At 53.5% G+C, this 13,522-nt stretch overlaps 1 protein-coding gene across 1 annotated transcript; it reads left to right on the top strand.

Moving 5' to 3' along the window:
• Window positions 1–764: 764 nt before the first annotated feature.
• GCG54_00010000 (Hybrid PKS-NRPS synthetase lepA) lies at window positions 765–12,773 on the top strand (the record flags this gene model as incomplete). Its single annotated transcript, XM_045409935.1, has 3 exons — window positions 765–1,699; window positions 1,754–4,274; window positions 4,335–12,773. The coding sequence occupies 3 exons, from the start codon at window positions 765–767 to the stop codon at window positions 12,771–12,773; spliced, it is 11,895 nt and encodes a 3,964-aa protein (XP_045258970.1).
• Between the last annotated feature and the right edge of the window lie 749 nt (window positions 12,774–13,522).

Here is a 13,522-nt window from a genome sequence, read left to right as displayed (position 1 = left end):
CCATTTGAACGCGACGAGATAACAGCTCCGACGGCGAGTTTACAAGAGACCCCCTCGCATAATGAGACAAGCCTAGCCGCCCCCCGCTGACTCGTGGATTAACCCCCACCCGCGCTTCACTCTGTAGCCAACGAATGCAACTGGCCAAGTCCCCATTCTCTAAGGTTTGTCCCACCCCCTATTGATCTGGAAACTTTCACAGTTGCATCTCAGCTGTACAGACTAAAAATTAGAGTTAGAATCGGTTGTACCGGCGGGTTTCTTTCTCAATGCGCTGCTGAGGGAAACGACACGTACGTTGCAACAGAGACACTAAGTCGCGAGAACGATCGTCAATGATACTTTCAGGCGAAACCTACCCATACTATTGGGACGAATAGTATCGGATGGCAGGGTAAGGTGTGCAAAGAGAGAGAGAAAACGTGCTCTAGACTTGCGCGTATTTGTTTCCTCTTTGGGGGCCGGGTGGTATCGTACAGGCAAAAAGAGTTTGGGCTGGACCCCTAGTCAGTAGTAAAGTAGCAGGCGAGGAATAAGGAGGTTAATTAACCCGTTTGCGTAGATTAACAGACTGTTGGAGCTGTCAGTCACCCCACGCCCAAGCTGTTGTCCATACGAAGGCCTCGCATCACTTGCGAACGTGCTTCTAAACTCACCGACTTTCACGCGGCATCGTATACACGAGATAGAATATTGTAACAAAACATGTGAGTGCAATGGAAAATCACACGCTCTGTAGACGGTCTAACTGATCTAGTAGAAATATGGAGCCCATTGCAATCATTGGGCTGGCGCATCGCTTCCCAGGAGGCGCCAACACACCCGCCAAGCTCTGGGAGGTGCTCAACAGCAGACGAGACCTATCTCGAGAGCCAGACCCAGATCGTCTGAACCTCCAAAAGTTCCACCACGCAAACGGCGAGCACCATGGAAGCTCGAACGTCACCAAGTCCTATTTCCTCGAGGAGGACCCGCGCCTCTTCGACACGACGTTCTTCAACGTCAGTCCACTGGAGGCGGAGGCCATGGACCCGCAGCAGAGGCTCCTCCTGGAAACGGTCTATGAAGCCACAGAATCGGCTGGGACGCCAATCGAGAGATTCCAGGGCTCGCGGTGTTCCGTGTTCGTCGGCGTGATGACGGGCGACTATGAGACGATCCAGTACCGCGACACGGAAGACCTGTCGCACTACACTGCCTCGGGCACGTCGCGCGCTATCCTGGCCAACCGCATTTCCTACTTTTTCGACCTTTCCGGATCGTCAATCTGCCTGGACACGGCCTGCTCGTCATCGCTTGTCGCGATGCACCTCGCCGTCCAGGATCTCCGCAGCGGCGCGGCGGAGACGGCCGTCGTCGCCGGCACTAACCTCATCTTCGGGCCGGACATGTACATCAGCGAGTCGAAGCTGCGGATGCTCTCGCCGACGGGGAAGTGTCAGATGTGGGATGCCATGGCGGACGGTTATGCTAGGGGCGAGGGCGTGGCGGCCTTGCTGCTGAAGCCGCTGAGCAAGGCGTTGAGGGACAACGATCCCATCCAAGCGGTGATTCGCAACTCGGGCGTCAACTCTGATGGTCGGACGCCGGGAATCACGATGCCGAGCGCTATGGCGCAGGCGAAGCTGACGACGGAGACGTACCGGGCCGCGGGGCTGGATCCTTCAAAGGCGCAAGATAGGTGTCAATACTTTGAGGCGTAGGTGCTGACTCGTTTTATGGGACGGTCTGATATCGCTGACACGGTCAATAGACATGGCACGGGCACACAGGCTGGTGATCCCACAGAAGCCAGAGGCATTTTTGAGAGTTTCTTTGCAGCCAAGGGCGCTGCAGACACAGAAGTGAGCCCCCTTTTCGTGGGTTCAGTTAAAACAGTGGTAGGCCATCTGGAAGGCTGCGCTGGTTTGGCGGGTGTCATTAAGGTTCTTCTCGCAATGAAACATGACACGATCCCCCCCAACCTACATTTGAGGTCCCTCAACCCAAAGATTCAGCCCTACAAGCGCGTTCTCAAAGTCCCCACAGAGCCTACTCCGTGGCCCGACAGGGTCGATGGACAGCCGAAGCGTGCAAGTGTAAACAGCTTCGGATTTGGAGGAACGAACGCACACGTCATTCTGGAATCATATGAGCCTAAGCCAGAAACCAGGTCTTTGACATCTGGAGACATCCGTTTCACTACGCCTGTTGTTGTCAGCGCCCACTCACAAACCTCTCTACTCGAAAACATCCGACGACTGACCGTATACATCCACAACAACCCGAATGTGAGCCTCGACGATATAGCATGGACGTTATGGCAACGAAGAAGCGGTCTCGGGTTCCGAAAGTCATTCCATGCGACATCACGAGGGGATCTTTTAGCGAGCCTCGAGATAGCCATCGCAGACTCCGCTGGCGCGCAGCCATCTTTGGGAACACCAGCTGCATCCCTCGTCTCCCCTTCCGAGGGTTTTGGAGTCTTGGGCATCTTTACCGGACAAGGTGCACAATGGCCTGGTATGGGAAAGGATTTGCTGACACACAGTCCTGTATTTAGAGCAGCTATCGAGGAGTGTGATGTATCTCTGTCAAAACTCCCAGATGCTCCATCATGGTCGCTGAAGCAACAGCTGCTCGCCGACCCGTCGCAAAGCCGAATCTCTGAAGCCGAGATCGCGCAGCCTGCCACCACGGCAGTGGAAATCGGCCTGGCTCGGATGCTACAAACTAGCGGAATCAAGTTCAGCGCTGTGGTCGGTCACTCGTCAGGCGAAATTGCTGCACTCTACGCGGCCGGCATACTCTCCTTGTCCGATGCCATCCGCGTTGCCTTCTACCGAGGTGTCTGCGCCAAGTTGGCAGGAAAAGGCTCCATGATGGCGGTGGGAATCAGCGGGGAAGCAGCACAAGATTTCTGCCGTGAGGCACCATTCAAAGGCAGGATATGTCTTGCGGCGAAGAACTCCCCTTCTAGCGTCACCCTCTCCGGCGACGTTGACGCCATTCAAGAGGCTAAGGAAGTTTTCGACAACAGGAAGATCTTTGCCCGCGTGCTGAAGACCGACAAGGCCTATCACTCACCGCACATGGAGGCTTGCTCTGAGGCCTACCTCAAAGCGATGCGAAAATGCGGGATCTCGCCCCTGAAAACGGAGAGTAAATGTGTCTGGGTCTCAAGTGTGGATGGAACGGCGAGTCGATACTGGGATCAGAACTTTGACGATCTGAGCGGGCCTTACTGGATCGCAAACATGGTGAAGCCTGTTCTGTTTGCAGATGCAGTCACGATGGCGCTGACCAACGGCGGTCCATTCGATGCCGCGATCGAGGTTGGACCGCACCCTGCGCTGAAAGGGACCGTGAACCAGACTGTGCGACCCCATCTGGGGAAGCAACTCCCGTACTGCGGCAGCATGAACCGAGGCGAAGATTGTGTCGTCAGTATGATGCAGCTTCAAGGTTTCTTATGGTCCCACTTTGGGGCCCAAGTGCTCGACTTGGACCAATATCAACGCTGCTGGTATGACGAAGTTCCCACGCACAAGGTTGTCGACAATCTCCCCACCTACTGTTGGGACCATGGCGCACCCATATGGCGTGAATCGAGACTCTCGCGCAATCACCGACTACGCTCCAGTGGAAACGAGAGCATCTTGCTGGGCCACCGGTGCCCCGATGACTCGGATTGGGAACCACGCTGGCGCAACTTTCTGAGTCTGAAGGAGCTCCCATGGCTGCGGGGCCATTCATTCCAGGGAGAGGTGCTGTTTCCGTCAGCTGGCTATGTCGCGATGATGCTCGAGGTGGCGCAATTCCTCAGCGGTGACAAGCCCATGTCGCTGATTGAGATCAAGAAACTCACCCTCGAGCGGCCACTCAAGGTAGAGGAGGGGCCCAGACCAGTCGAGATGCTGACATCGGTCAAAGTAACACGCAAAGACGAGAGAAAGATTACAGCCGAGTTTTCGTCCTACGTATGCTCTGATGCGAGCACAGGCAAGGTGGACAGAACATGTTTTGGAAGCATCTCTGTGTCATTGGGTGGCCCCATGGATGATATCCTCCCTCCTCGAGTGGACCCGCTTGCTGCAACCGTACCGCCCGTAGATGTTGAGCGTTTCTACAGCTCTGTCAAGGAGACTAGGTTGGAGTATGAGGACCTCTTCAAGCGGCTCAATTCGATGCGTCGCGTTGATGGTATTGCGACTGCAACAGCGTCCTGGTTCGCTGACGAGATTGAGTACGGGAATCTCTACCACCCAGCACTGATTGATGTTGCACTGCAACCGGTGAGCTTCAGCCCTTTTTAATACCAGTTAAACCTAGGTTTCTATACTGACATAACTCAGGTGTTTGCTGCTTTCAACGCCCCAACTGCCGAAAGACTTTGGACTGCGTACCTACCTCAAAGCTTCGAGAAGATTACAGTCAACCCAAGACATCGCCTCGTCCCATCATCTGGTGGTCAGATTGAAGTGCTAATCGACGCCTTCTCCACAGAACTGTCGGCAACCAAGATCAGTGGCGATGTCAGCATCTACTCGCCCCACGACGACTTCAAGACGCCATTCCTCCAGCTCGAAGGGATGGCGTTGGCAGCTCTCGGACGGCCAGACGCCTCCAACGACCGCATCATCTTCGCAGAGACCAGATGGGCAGCAGACCTCTTGGGCGGCGCCGAGTTTGAAATAGACTTCAACCCACCTCAGGATGTCGCTGTTGAGGAGTCCGAGCGTGTTGCTCTGTTCTTCTGCCGCAAGCTATTAGCAGAGGCGAGCAAAGTTGGCGTCGAGAATTTGAAGCCTCATGAGAAGATGATGTTCGAACAGCTGACGGATCTGGCGAACACGGTCGAGAAGGGACCTTATCACAACTGGGCAAAGGACACGAGAGAAACAATCGATGCCATTCTTGAAAGGAACCAGGACCAAGTTGACTTTGAACTTCTCCGCCTCGTAGGAGACGAAGCCGGCAGCGTCTTCCGGAACGAAAAGCAGATGGTTCATGTACTTTTCGCGGATGACAAACTGAGCCATTTCTACCGGGAAGGCTTAGGTCTTCGCAATGCTCAACGTCAGGTCTCGGCCTACCTGAATGCCATATCCCATCGGTACCCAAAGGCAAACATTCTCGAAATCGGAGCCGGAACTGGTGCGACGACTTCAGCTGTCTTTGATACCATCGGCGACCACTTTGGTTCTTACACCTTCACCGACGTGTCGCTTGCGTTCTTCCCCGAGGCACAAAAGCGTTTTGCGAATCACGTGCATAAGATGACTTTCAAGAAGCTGGATATCGGGCATCCGTTCGAGGAGCAAGGCTTCGACACCCCGTCGTATGATGTCATTATCGCCGCGAATGTTTTGCACGTGTCGGATGACATTGAAGCCGTGCTGCGCCGTGTCAGGGGGCTGCTTAAACCCGGTGGCTTTCTCATCGTCACTGAGCCCACTTCGGATCACCTCAGAATTCAAGTGATCATGGGTGGCCTGGAGGGTTGGTGGCTTGCGCGTGACAGTTGTCGACGCTTCGGACCGGTCGCAACTATCGAAACCTGGGACGAGAAACTCCGCAACGTTGGATTCACCGGTGTCGATATGTTCAGCCATGACCAGAAGGAAGATGAACTTCACACGTTCACCTCTTTCGCCAGCCAAGCTACTGATCATACAATCAAGGCCCTTCGAGAGCCGCTCGAAAACACACACATGATACCCGACTTTGTTCCATTCACTCTCATTGGCGGTTCCACATTTGCCACCTCAAAGACTGTCCGCTCGGTCAAGGACAAATTGTCAGGTTTTGGCAACGATGTCGTCCATTTCACCGACCTTCGAACTGTCAAACCATCCGATGTACCCGCAAACACTCTGGTTCTCTGTCTCTCTGAGCTGGATCAGCCGACGTTCAAGAGCGGAGTTGATGATGCAGCTCTGTCCGGATTCAAAGGCATTCTTGAGAAAGCTCGGGGAGTATTGATCTTTACAAAGAATGCGGCCACGTCGAATCCTTACTCAAACATGTTGGTTGGTTTGTGTCGCGGATTGCGCGCTGAGAAGCCTGCCTTGGGAAGCTTTCTCCAGGTTATGGATATCGACGGAGCCACCAAGCTTGATCCCAGCAAAGTCCTGCAGCACTTCCTCCAGCTGACGCTGAATTCCATTCAAAACACGGAGCCCGGCGAAAGGTTTTGGTCTTTGGAGACCGAGCTCTGTCTGAGGAACAATCAACTTTTCGTCCCCCGCATTCAGGAGTACGAAGACCCCAATGAGCGTACCAACTCGGCCAGAAGGCAAATCGTCAAGGAGGTCACATCAGAGACTCATGTCATTGAGGTCAACAAGACTGAAACCTCAATCGAAGTCAGGGCCAGTTCAAAGCTCATCCAAGACAGGCCTAGACTGGACACGATCGAGAATGCCTTCTCCTGCTTGGCACCCATCAATCTGCTGTCTTACCAAGTGCCTCAATACCTCTGTGTAGGCAAACGCAAGGAAAGCTCCGAAGCTGTCATTGCCTTGTCCCCAACAAACACCTCACTATTCCAAGTTTCAAGTGAAAGCGTTCTCTCCGCAAGCATTGCCTCCAATGCGGTTGCACTCCTATCTGTGGTGTTAGCCGCGCAGGCTTGGGTGCGGTCAGTGCCTCGGGGTCATACTATCTGGCTTCACGGAATAAGCAAGATGGCAAAGGACGTTATCGAAGTTGAGGCGAAGAAGAATGGTATTGAGATCTTTGCAAGTTCCCCCGACTCAACCTGCGATGGCTTTATCCCACCGCGCGCACCAACGCGCATGCTGAAGGCATTCGTGCCCCGCAAGACTGCAGCAATAATTTTCGGAGACTCAATCAGGGACGCCGACTCTTCTGATCTTCTCTCGAAGGTCTCGTCTTTCCTCTTGGTGCGCAACCCCTCCAATGGACATTTCTGGGAATGCCCTGCAAGCCAATCGGACAGACCGGCTTCCCAGCTTCTTGAAGCTGCATATGCTTCCACAATTCAGTTGAATGGTATCACCGAGGATCAGACTGCAAAGATTGTACCAATTGGCGACTTGTGTGAAGTCGAGGCGAGTGTGTCCACGACTGTCATCGATTGGCGACAGGCTCAGAGCGTCCCGATCCGGGCAGATCTACAACCTGTCAAGCCCGAGCAACTCTTCAAGTCGGACAAGACGTACTTCATGGTCGGCCTCACTGGTGACGTTGGAGTTTCCATCTGCTCGTGGATGATCAAGCACGGCGTTCAGTATGTTGTGCTGGCGAGCAGAAATCCCAATGTCAGCCAGACCTGGATTGACTCCATGACAAAGCTGGGCGCCAAGGTTCTGGTGATGGCCATGGACGTGACAAATCCAGACCGTATCAAAGAAATTGTCGATGAGATTTCGAAGACAATGCCTCCAATTGCAGGTGTCTGTAACGGATCCATGGTCTTGTCAGATAAGCTCTTCATGCAGATGGATGTCGAGTCTGTGCAGACTGCTCTGCGGCCCAAGGTTGATGGTAGTATCCACCTCGACCGTGCTTTCTCGGGCCAAGACCTCGACTTCTTCATTATGCTTTCGTCAACCGGTAGCGTTATAGGAACACCTGGTCAATCCAACTACCACATGGCGAACACGTTCATGGCTGGACTAGCCGCCGATCGGAGACGCCGGGGCCTGGCCGGGTCCGTCATCGATGTCGGCATGATTTCGGACACCGGATATATCACCCGTCAAGATCCAATTGTGGCTAAGAAGCTGCGCAGCATGTGCGTTCTCGCTCTATGCGAAGCTGAGGTACACGTCATGTTTGCAGAGGGTATTCTTGCCGGTCGTCCGGGCTTTTCTTCGCATAGCGAGCTCATTGCCGGCCTGGCAATCAGCGACAATGAAGCCGAGCGACCGTTCTGGGCCAACGAACCTCGATTTGGCTTCTATGTGAGAGACAAGCGGGACTCAGCGACTGAGAACATTGGCACCTCGGTTCTTGAAGATCTTCGGGCCGCCCTAGATGCGGCCACCGACGAGGAGACTGTCTTCACCAAGGTTCGAGAAGCTTTCGCCCAGAGACTGGAGAGTCTTCTGCAACTCCCTCAAGGAAGTGCCAAGATGGACTTGCCTCTCGTCAGTCTTGGTCTGGACTCTCTTCTTGCAATGGAAGTCCAGACCTGGTTCCGAAAGGTTGTCGGCGCCGAAGTCAGCGTTCTTCAAATCTTGAGTGGTGCTTCTGGAGATTCAATCTGCAAGGCGGCTTCCGCCCCTATCTTCGCCAACAAAAGCAGCAATCCGGTCAATAAGGAGACTTCGGAGGCCGAGACCAAGCCTGAAACCAAGAGAACCCAGCTAAGTGTACCGGTTCTCGAAGTAGATGGTGCATCGACGCCCATCACACCAGACAACAGGACAACGCCAGGCACACCCGACGCATCACCGCCGACTCCGATGACGTCAGTTGGCAGCGAAAGCAGAGACGAGCAGACAGATGGCTACTTCAAGGAGCGCAAGATTCACCGAGTGGTCCACAGAAGAGCCCAGATGTCTTTCGCACAAGCCCGTCTGTGGTTTCTCCAAGGGTTCCTGGAAGATCCAACAACGTACAACGAGACATCGATGTACGAGCTCAGTGGGCCTTTGGACGTCGATAGACTGAAGAATGCGTTCCGCCAGGTGACCTGGCACCACGAGATCTTGCGCACATACTTCTACACGGACTCAGCTACTGGTTTGCCGATGCAAGCTGTAACAGCCACGTCAGCATGCCCCTTCAAATTTGTAGACGGCGCAACGGACGTAACAATTGCGCAAGAGTACCAAGACATGAAATCACGGCAATGGGATCTCGAAGAAGGCGTATGCTTGGGATTGACCGTGCTCCGACATGCAAGCGACTGTCACACTCTCATTCTTTCCAGCCACCACATAGCCATCGATGGCGTCACCTGGATCCTTCTCCTGAAAGATCTTGCGCGAGCATACGAAGGAAAGTCTCTGCCCACCATCCCGCAGTACGTCGACTTCGCAGTCAAACAGAGATCTATGGTTGAGCACGGTAACTGTGCCAAGGAAACCCAATTCTGGAAGGATGAGCTTGCAGGCCTTCCCGATGCCCTGCCTCTCTTCCCCATGTCGCACACAAAGACTCGGAAGGCAACGAACCAATACGCCACCACCATCGTTGATACGGTGTTGCCCAAAGACCTGGTGTCTCGGATCAAGCAAGTCAGCAGCAAGCTTCATGTAACGCCGTTTCACTTTCACTTTGCCGTCCTCGCATCAATGGTTTCTCGCCTTTCGCAGACCAATGACTTCTGTATTGGAACCGTTGATACAGGAAGATCGGGTACTGAGTTTTCTCAGACGGCGGGATGCTTCATCAACATCGTCCCGGTAAGAGTCAACATGGGGGAGACCGACAGCTTTGAAACTCTGTGCAAGAAGGCGTCTTCGAAGATTCTCGCTTCCCTCACCAACTCCACGATTCCACTTGACGCCTTACTCGATGAACTACAAGTTCCCCGCACAGCGCGACACAGTCCCATCTTCCAAGTCATCATCAACTACCGACTCGGAATTTTGGGATTGGATTCCATCGGTGATGCTGCGCTCAAGTACGTCCAATCACAGAGTTCAGGCAATCCTTACGATCTAGGAGTCAATATCACGGACGCACCAGACGGGACTTGTCTCCTCCATTTCGCCGTTCAAGATGCGTTGTACTCGAAGGAGGCTGCGCAGTCAATTTTGGACTGTTATCGATGCTTGCTGGAGTCTGCTTGCGCAGCGCCGCGGTCTGAGGTTGCCGAGCTTCCCATGCATAGGTCTTTCATTCTGAAAGGTGTCGGCGAGTCAGATGGCCAGGGCTTGACAGGAAGAGGCCGCCGATTCAACATTGAATGGTCAGGCACTATTTCTCATCGAATCGACGAAGTCGCCGACCGTCATCTGGATCTCGTTGCCATAAAGGACGGAGAAAAGGTTTATACTTATCGAGAAATGATGCAGAAAGTCAACAATCTGGCTGCATCTCTGAGAGCTCTCGGGGTTCCTAGAAGCGCCGAGCCTTTCTGTTGTCTGTTGATCGAGCCTTCGGCCGAATATGTGTTTGCATACCTCGCCGTCTTGAAGGTTGGAGCCATTGTTGTATCTCTCGACACCACCAATCACCAAGAGAGGTTGGCTTCAATTGTGGGAGACTGCAAGCCACAGGCGATACTCCACGATGAGGCGACTTCCGATCTCGCTCAACTCCTAGGCGACTCTTATCGTGGAACCTCAATTTTGGACGTCTCTCCGATTATGCCTCGAGCTGGAGACCATAAAGTTCGTAATTCGTCCGACCCTCACGCGCCAGCCGTACTTTTCTACACGAGCGGGACGACCGGAATCCCCAAGGGGGCCATCCTGAAGCACAGGAACTATGTCAACCTAATTGAGGCCTCTTCGCGCAGGCTCCAGGTACGACCAAAGGAGGAGGTGATTCTCCAACAAACCGGCGTCAGCTTTGATCTTTGTCCATTCGAGATTTTCACTGCTTTCTCGAACGCGGCCACATTGGTCATGGCTTCCAAGGACCAGCGCAGAGACCCATCAGCCATCGTCGACCTCATCAAGAGCGAAAAGGTTACGTTAATGGCTGGCACACCCGTCGAGTTCAAGCACATCTTCCAACATGCTTCGGACGTACTCAAGACTTGCGAAAATTTCCGGACCGTGGCTGTAGGGGGTGAAATCTTCACACCTCAGCTGGCAGCCCAGTTCAAGCAGGCAATGCCGCCAGGCGCGAACGTCTTCAACGTGTACGGACCGACGGAGACGTGCATTTTCGCCACAGTAGAGTGCGTCAAGTACTTGGAAGATGGCTTGGACTTCGTGCCCGCGGGCCCTGCCTTGGACAATGTCTCGATATACGTTGTCGACGACAGAATGAACCTCGTACCAGAGGGCTGCGCCGGAGAAGTCTGCATCGGAGGTGCAGGCGTCAGTCAAGGATACCTCCGCCGTCAGGAGCTCACCAACAAGTCTTTCGTTTCGGATCCCTTTGCCACCGCGGATGATCATGGAAACGACTGGAAGATGATGTACCGCACCGGCGACTCCGGCTATTTGAAGCCAGATGGCTCGCTCGTCATTCTCGGCCGCATCAGTGGCGACAGCCAAGTCAAGATCAGAGGAATTCGCATCGAGCTTGAGGATGTTGCGTCCAACATTCTCAAGACTGCGAACGGAAAGCTCGCAGAAGCTGTTGTGACCGTGCGCGGAGAAGACAAGACCTTGGTTGCCTTTGCCGTAATCGCAACTGACGCTCAAATCAAAGACAGCGATGGGTATCTCCGGTCACTCCCGGCAAGCCTCCCTCTTCCGGAGTATATGCGGCCTTCTATCATCATTCCGCTTCAACAGCTTCCCATGAACCACAATGGCAAGTTGGACCGGGCCGCATTGAACAAGATACCGATCCCAGCTCAGGCTGAGGAAAGCAGCCAAGAAACGCTCACTCCACTCGAGCGTGACCTGCGTCAGGTTTGGGAACAAATTCTTCCTGACACCATTTCTCAAACGACTGGCATTCTTCCCAACTCCGACTTCTTCCGTCTCGGAGGAAACTCCCTGCTGTTGGTCAACTTGAGAAAGAAGGTGCAGAAGCAGTGGCAAATCTCTGTGCCTCTTCTACATTTGTTTGAAGCAAGCACTTTGCGGTCCATGGCAGCTATGATTCGAGGCGCCAAAGAATCTAAAAATGACGGCATCGACTGGGAATTCTGGGATGAGCAAACCCGTTTTGACGGTCATGCAGCCATCGAGGGAGTAAGCGCTGCTCCATCTCACGTGGTCCCGAGGGAAAACAAAACCGTTGTTCTAACGGGCGCAGCTAAGGGACTGGGATCATGGCTCCTGAAACTCCTTCTTGACGACCCGTCCGTTGGCAAAGTTCACTGCATCGCCATTAGTCAGGAACAAGTGACCCAGCTTCCGGCAAGCGACAAGCTCGTGATTCACATCGGAAGTCTTGCGGATCCAACCCTTGGTCTTTCGGGTGAAGCGCAGCAAACCTTGAAAAGAGACGTGGACATCATGATCCACGCCGGAGCTGAGGGTTCTTGCCTGAACAACTATGACTCCATTCGCGTTCAGAATGTAGAGTCAACGAAGTTCGTGGCAAATCTGGCTTTGGCCAGGAAGGTGCCATTCCACTACATTTCCAGCCCCCGCGTCATCCTGTTCAGCGGAGGCAACACGTACCCCGAGCGACCCATTTCAGTACATTATCCTCCTGCGGCTCTCGGCAGAGAAGGATTCACCTCAACAAAATGGGCAAGCGAGACGTATCTCGAGAAATGTGCGGCCGCGACCGGGTTACCTGTGTCGATTCATCGCGCGGGTTACCTCATGTCCGAAGACGCTGATGAGATGGACGCCGTCAACATGATCCACAAGTACTCAGCCATCCTCAAGGCAGTTCCATCTTTGGCCACGTTTTCGGGCTTTCTGGACATGTGCAAGTTGCCGACAACGGCGGGAGCGATTCTTCAGTCACTGACGAATGACGATTTTGGAGTCTCCTACGGCGCAACCAGAATTATCCACCACACTGAAGGCAACGTGGTGCCGGTTCATGAGTTCCAGAGTTACATGGAAGCTCGTTTTGGTCATTCTTTCAAAAGTATGAGTATGGTTGATTGGGCTACCGAGGCCGAGGAGAAGGGTATGAGCGCCGTGTTGGCTGCTTTCTTGGAAGCCGTGGTTGAGAGAGGCGATGAAGCGCGTTACCCCAGACTATTGCGCGGAAGTGAGCAAGATTGAGGAGCTCAAGGATAGAGAGGGACAGTGTCCAGTCCCCGGAGTTAGTACATCAGCTTTGAGTTTAATAGGGAGTGAAACTTTTCGTTCTATGTTTTCGCGACAATTTGATTTGTCGACCACAGCGTGCTCCTGACTAGGATCTATTACGTGCACATGGCTTCCACATGGCGACGACAAGGGGCAAAGCAAGGCGGAAGCTGCATGAAGCTGCGTGCGTACATATATTTTCACAGCGAAAATATTCCCGTGTCGCTGGTTCGACATCAGGACGATTCCGAATAGCCTACCCTTGCCGGGCATGACGGGACGAACCCCAGTCCATGTTCCGTGGTATCGTCAGCTGTTGGCAGCCTCGGTTAGAAGCAGGTAACGAGCGGCTGGGACAATCTGAGACGATTGACCATGAAGATCCACAGCAACGGAGGTCTCAAACCGCGTTGCGAACCGCTTCAAATCCTATTCAGTGGACCCAGTCTGTATTGATCGAGCTCTACGGGTTTAAAGACTTGCATGACTCATGTCGCATGTTGTACTGGCAATTTAATCACTCATTATTATCATGACAGTATCTAACTGAGGAGTCATAGAATGCTCCTGATTAAAGTGTCTGCAGGTCATGGTAGTGGTATGGGCTTTTCTGAAACAAGCCGGTATGTCTACGGAGAGCAGGGGACGTCGTTCTTTCCTAGCACCAAGCCATTGTCTGCACAGCCCTTTGAGAGAGCTACGAACTTGTCAAAGTCGCTTGA

Source organism: Colletotrichum gloeosporioides (assembly GCF_011800055.1).
Source record: "Colletotrichum gloeosporioides strain Lc1 chromosome Unknown consensus_82, whole genome shotgun sequence".
Classification (NCBI taxonomy): Eukaryota; Fungi; Ascomycota; class Sordariomycetes; order Glomerellales; family Glomerellaceae; genus Colletotrichum; species Colletotrichum gloeosporioides.
This window is presented reverse-complemented; position numbering and strand designations above follow the sequence as displayed.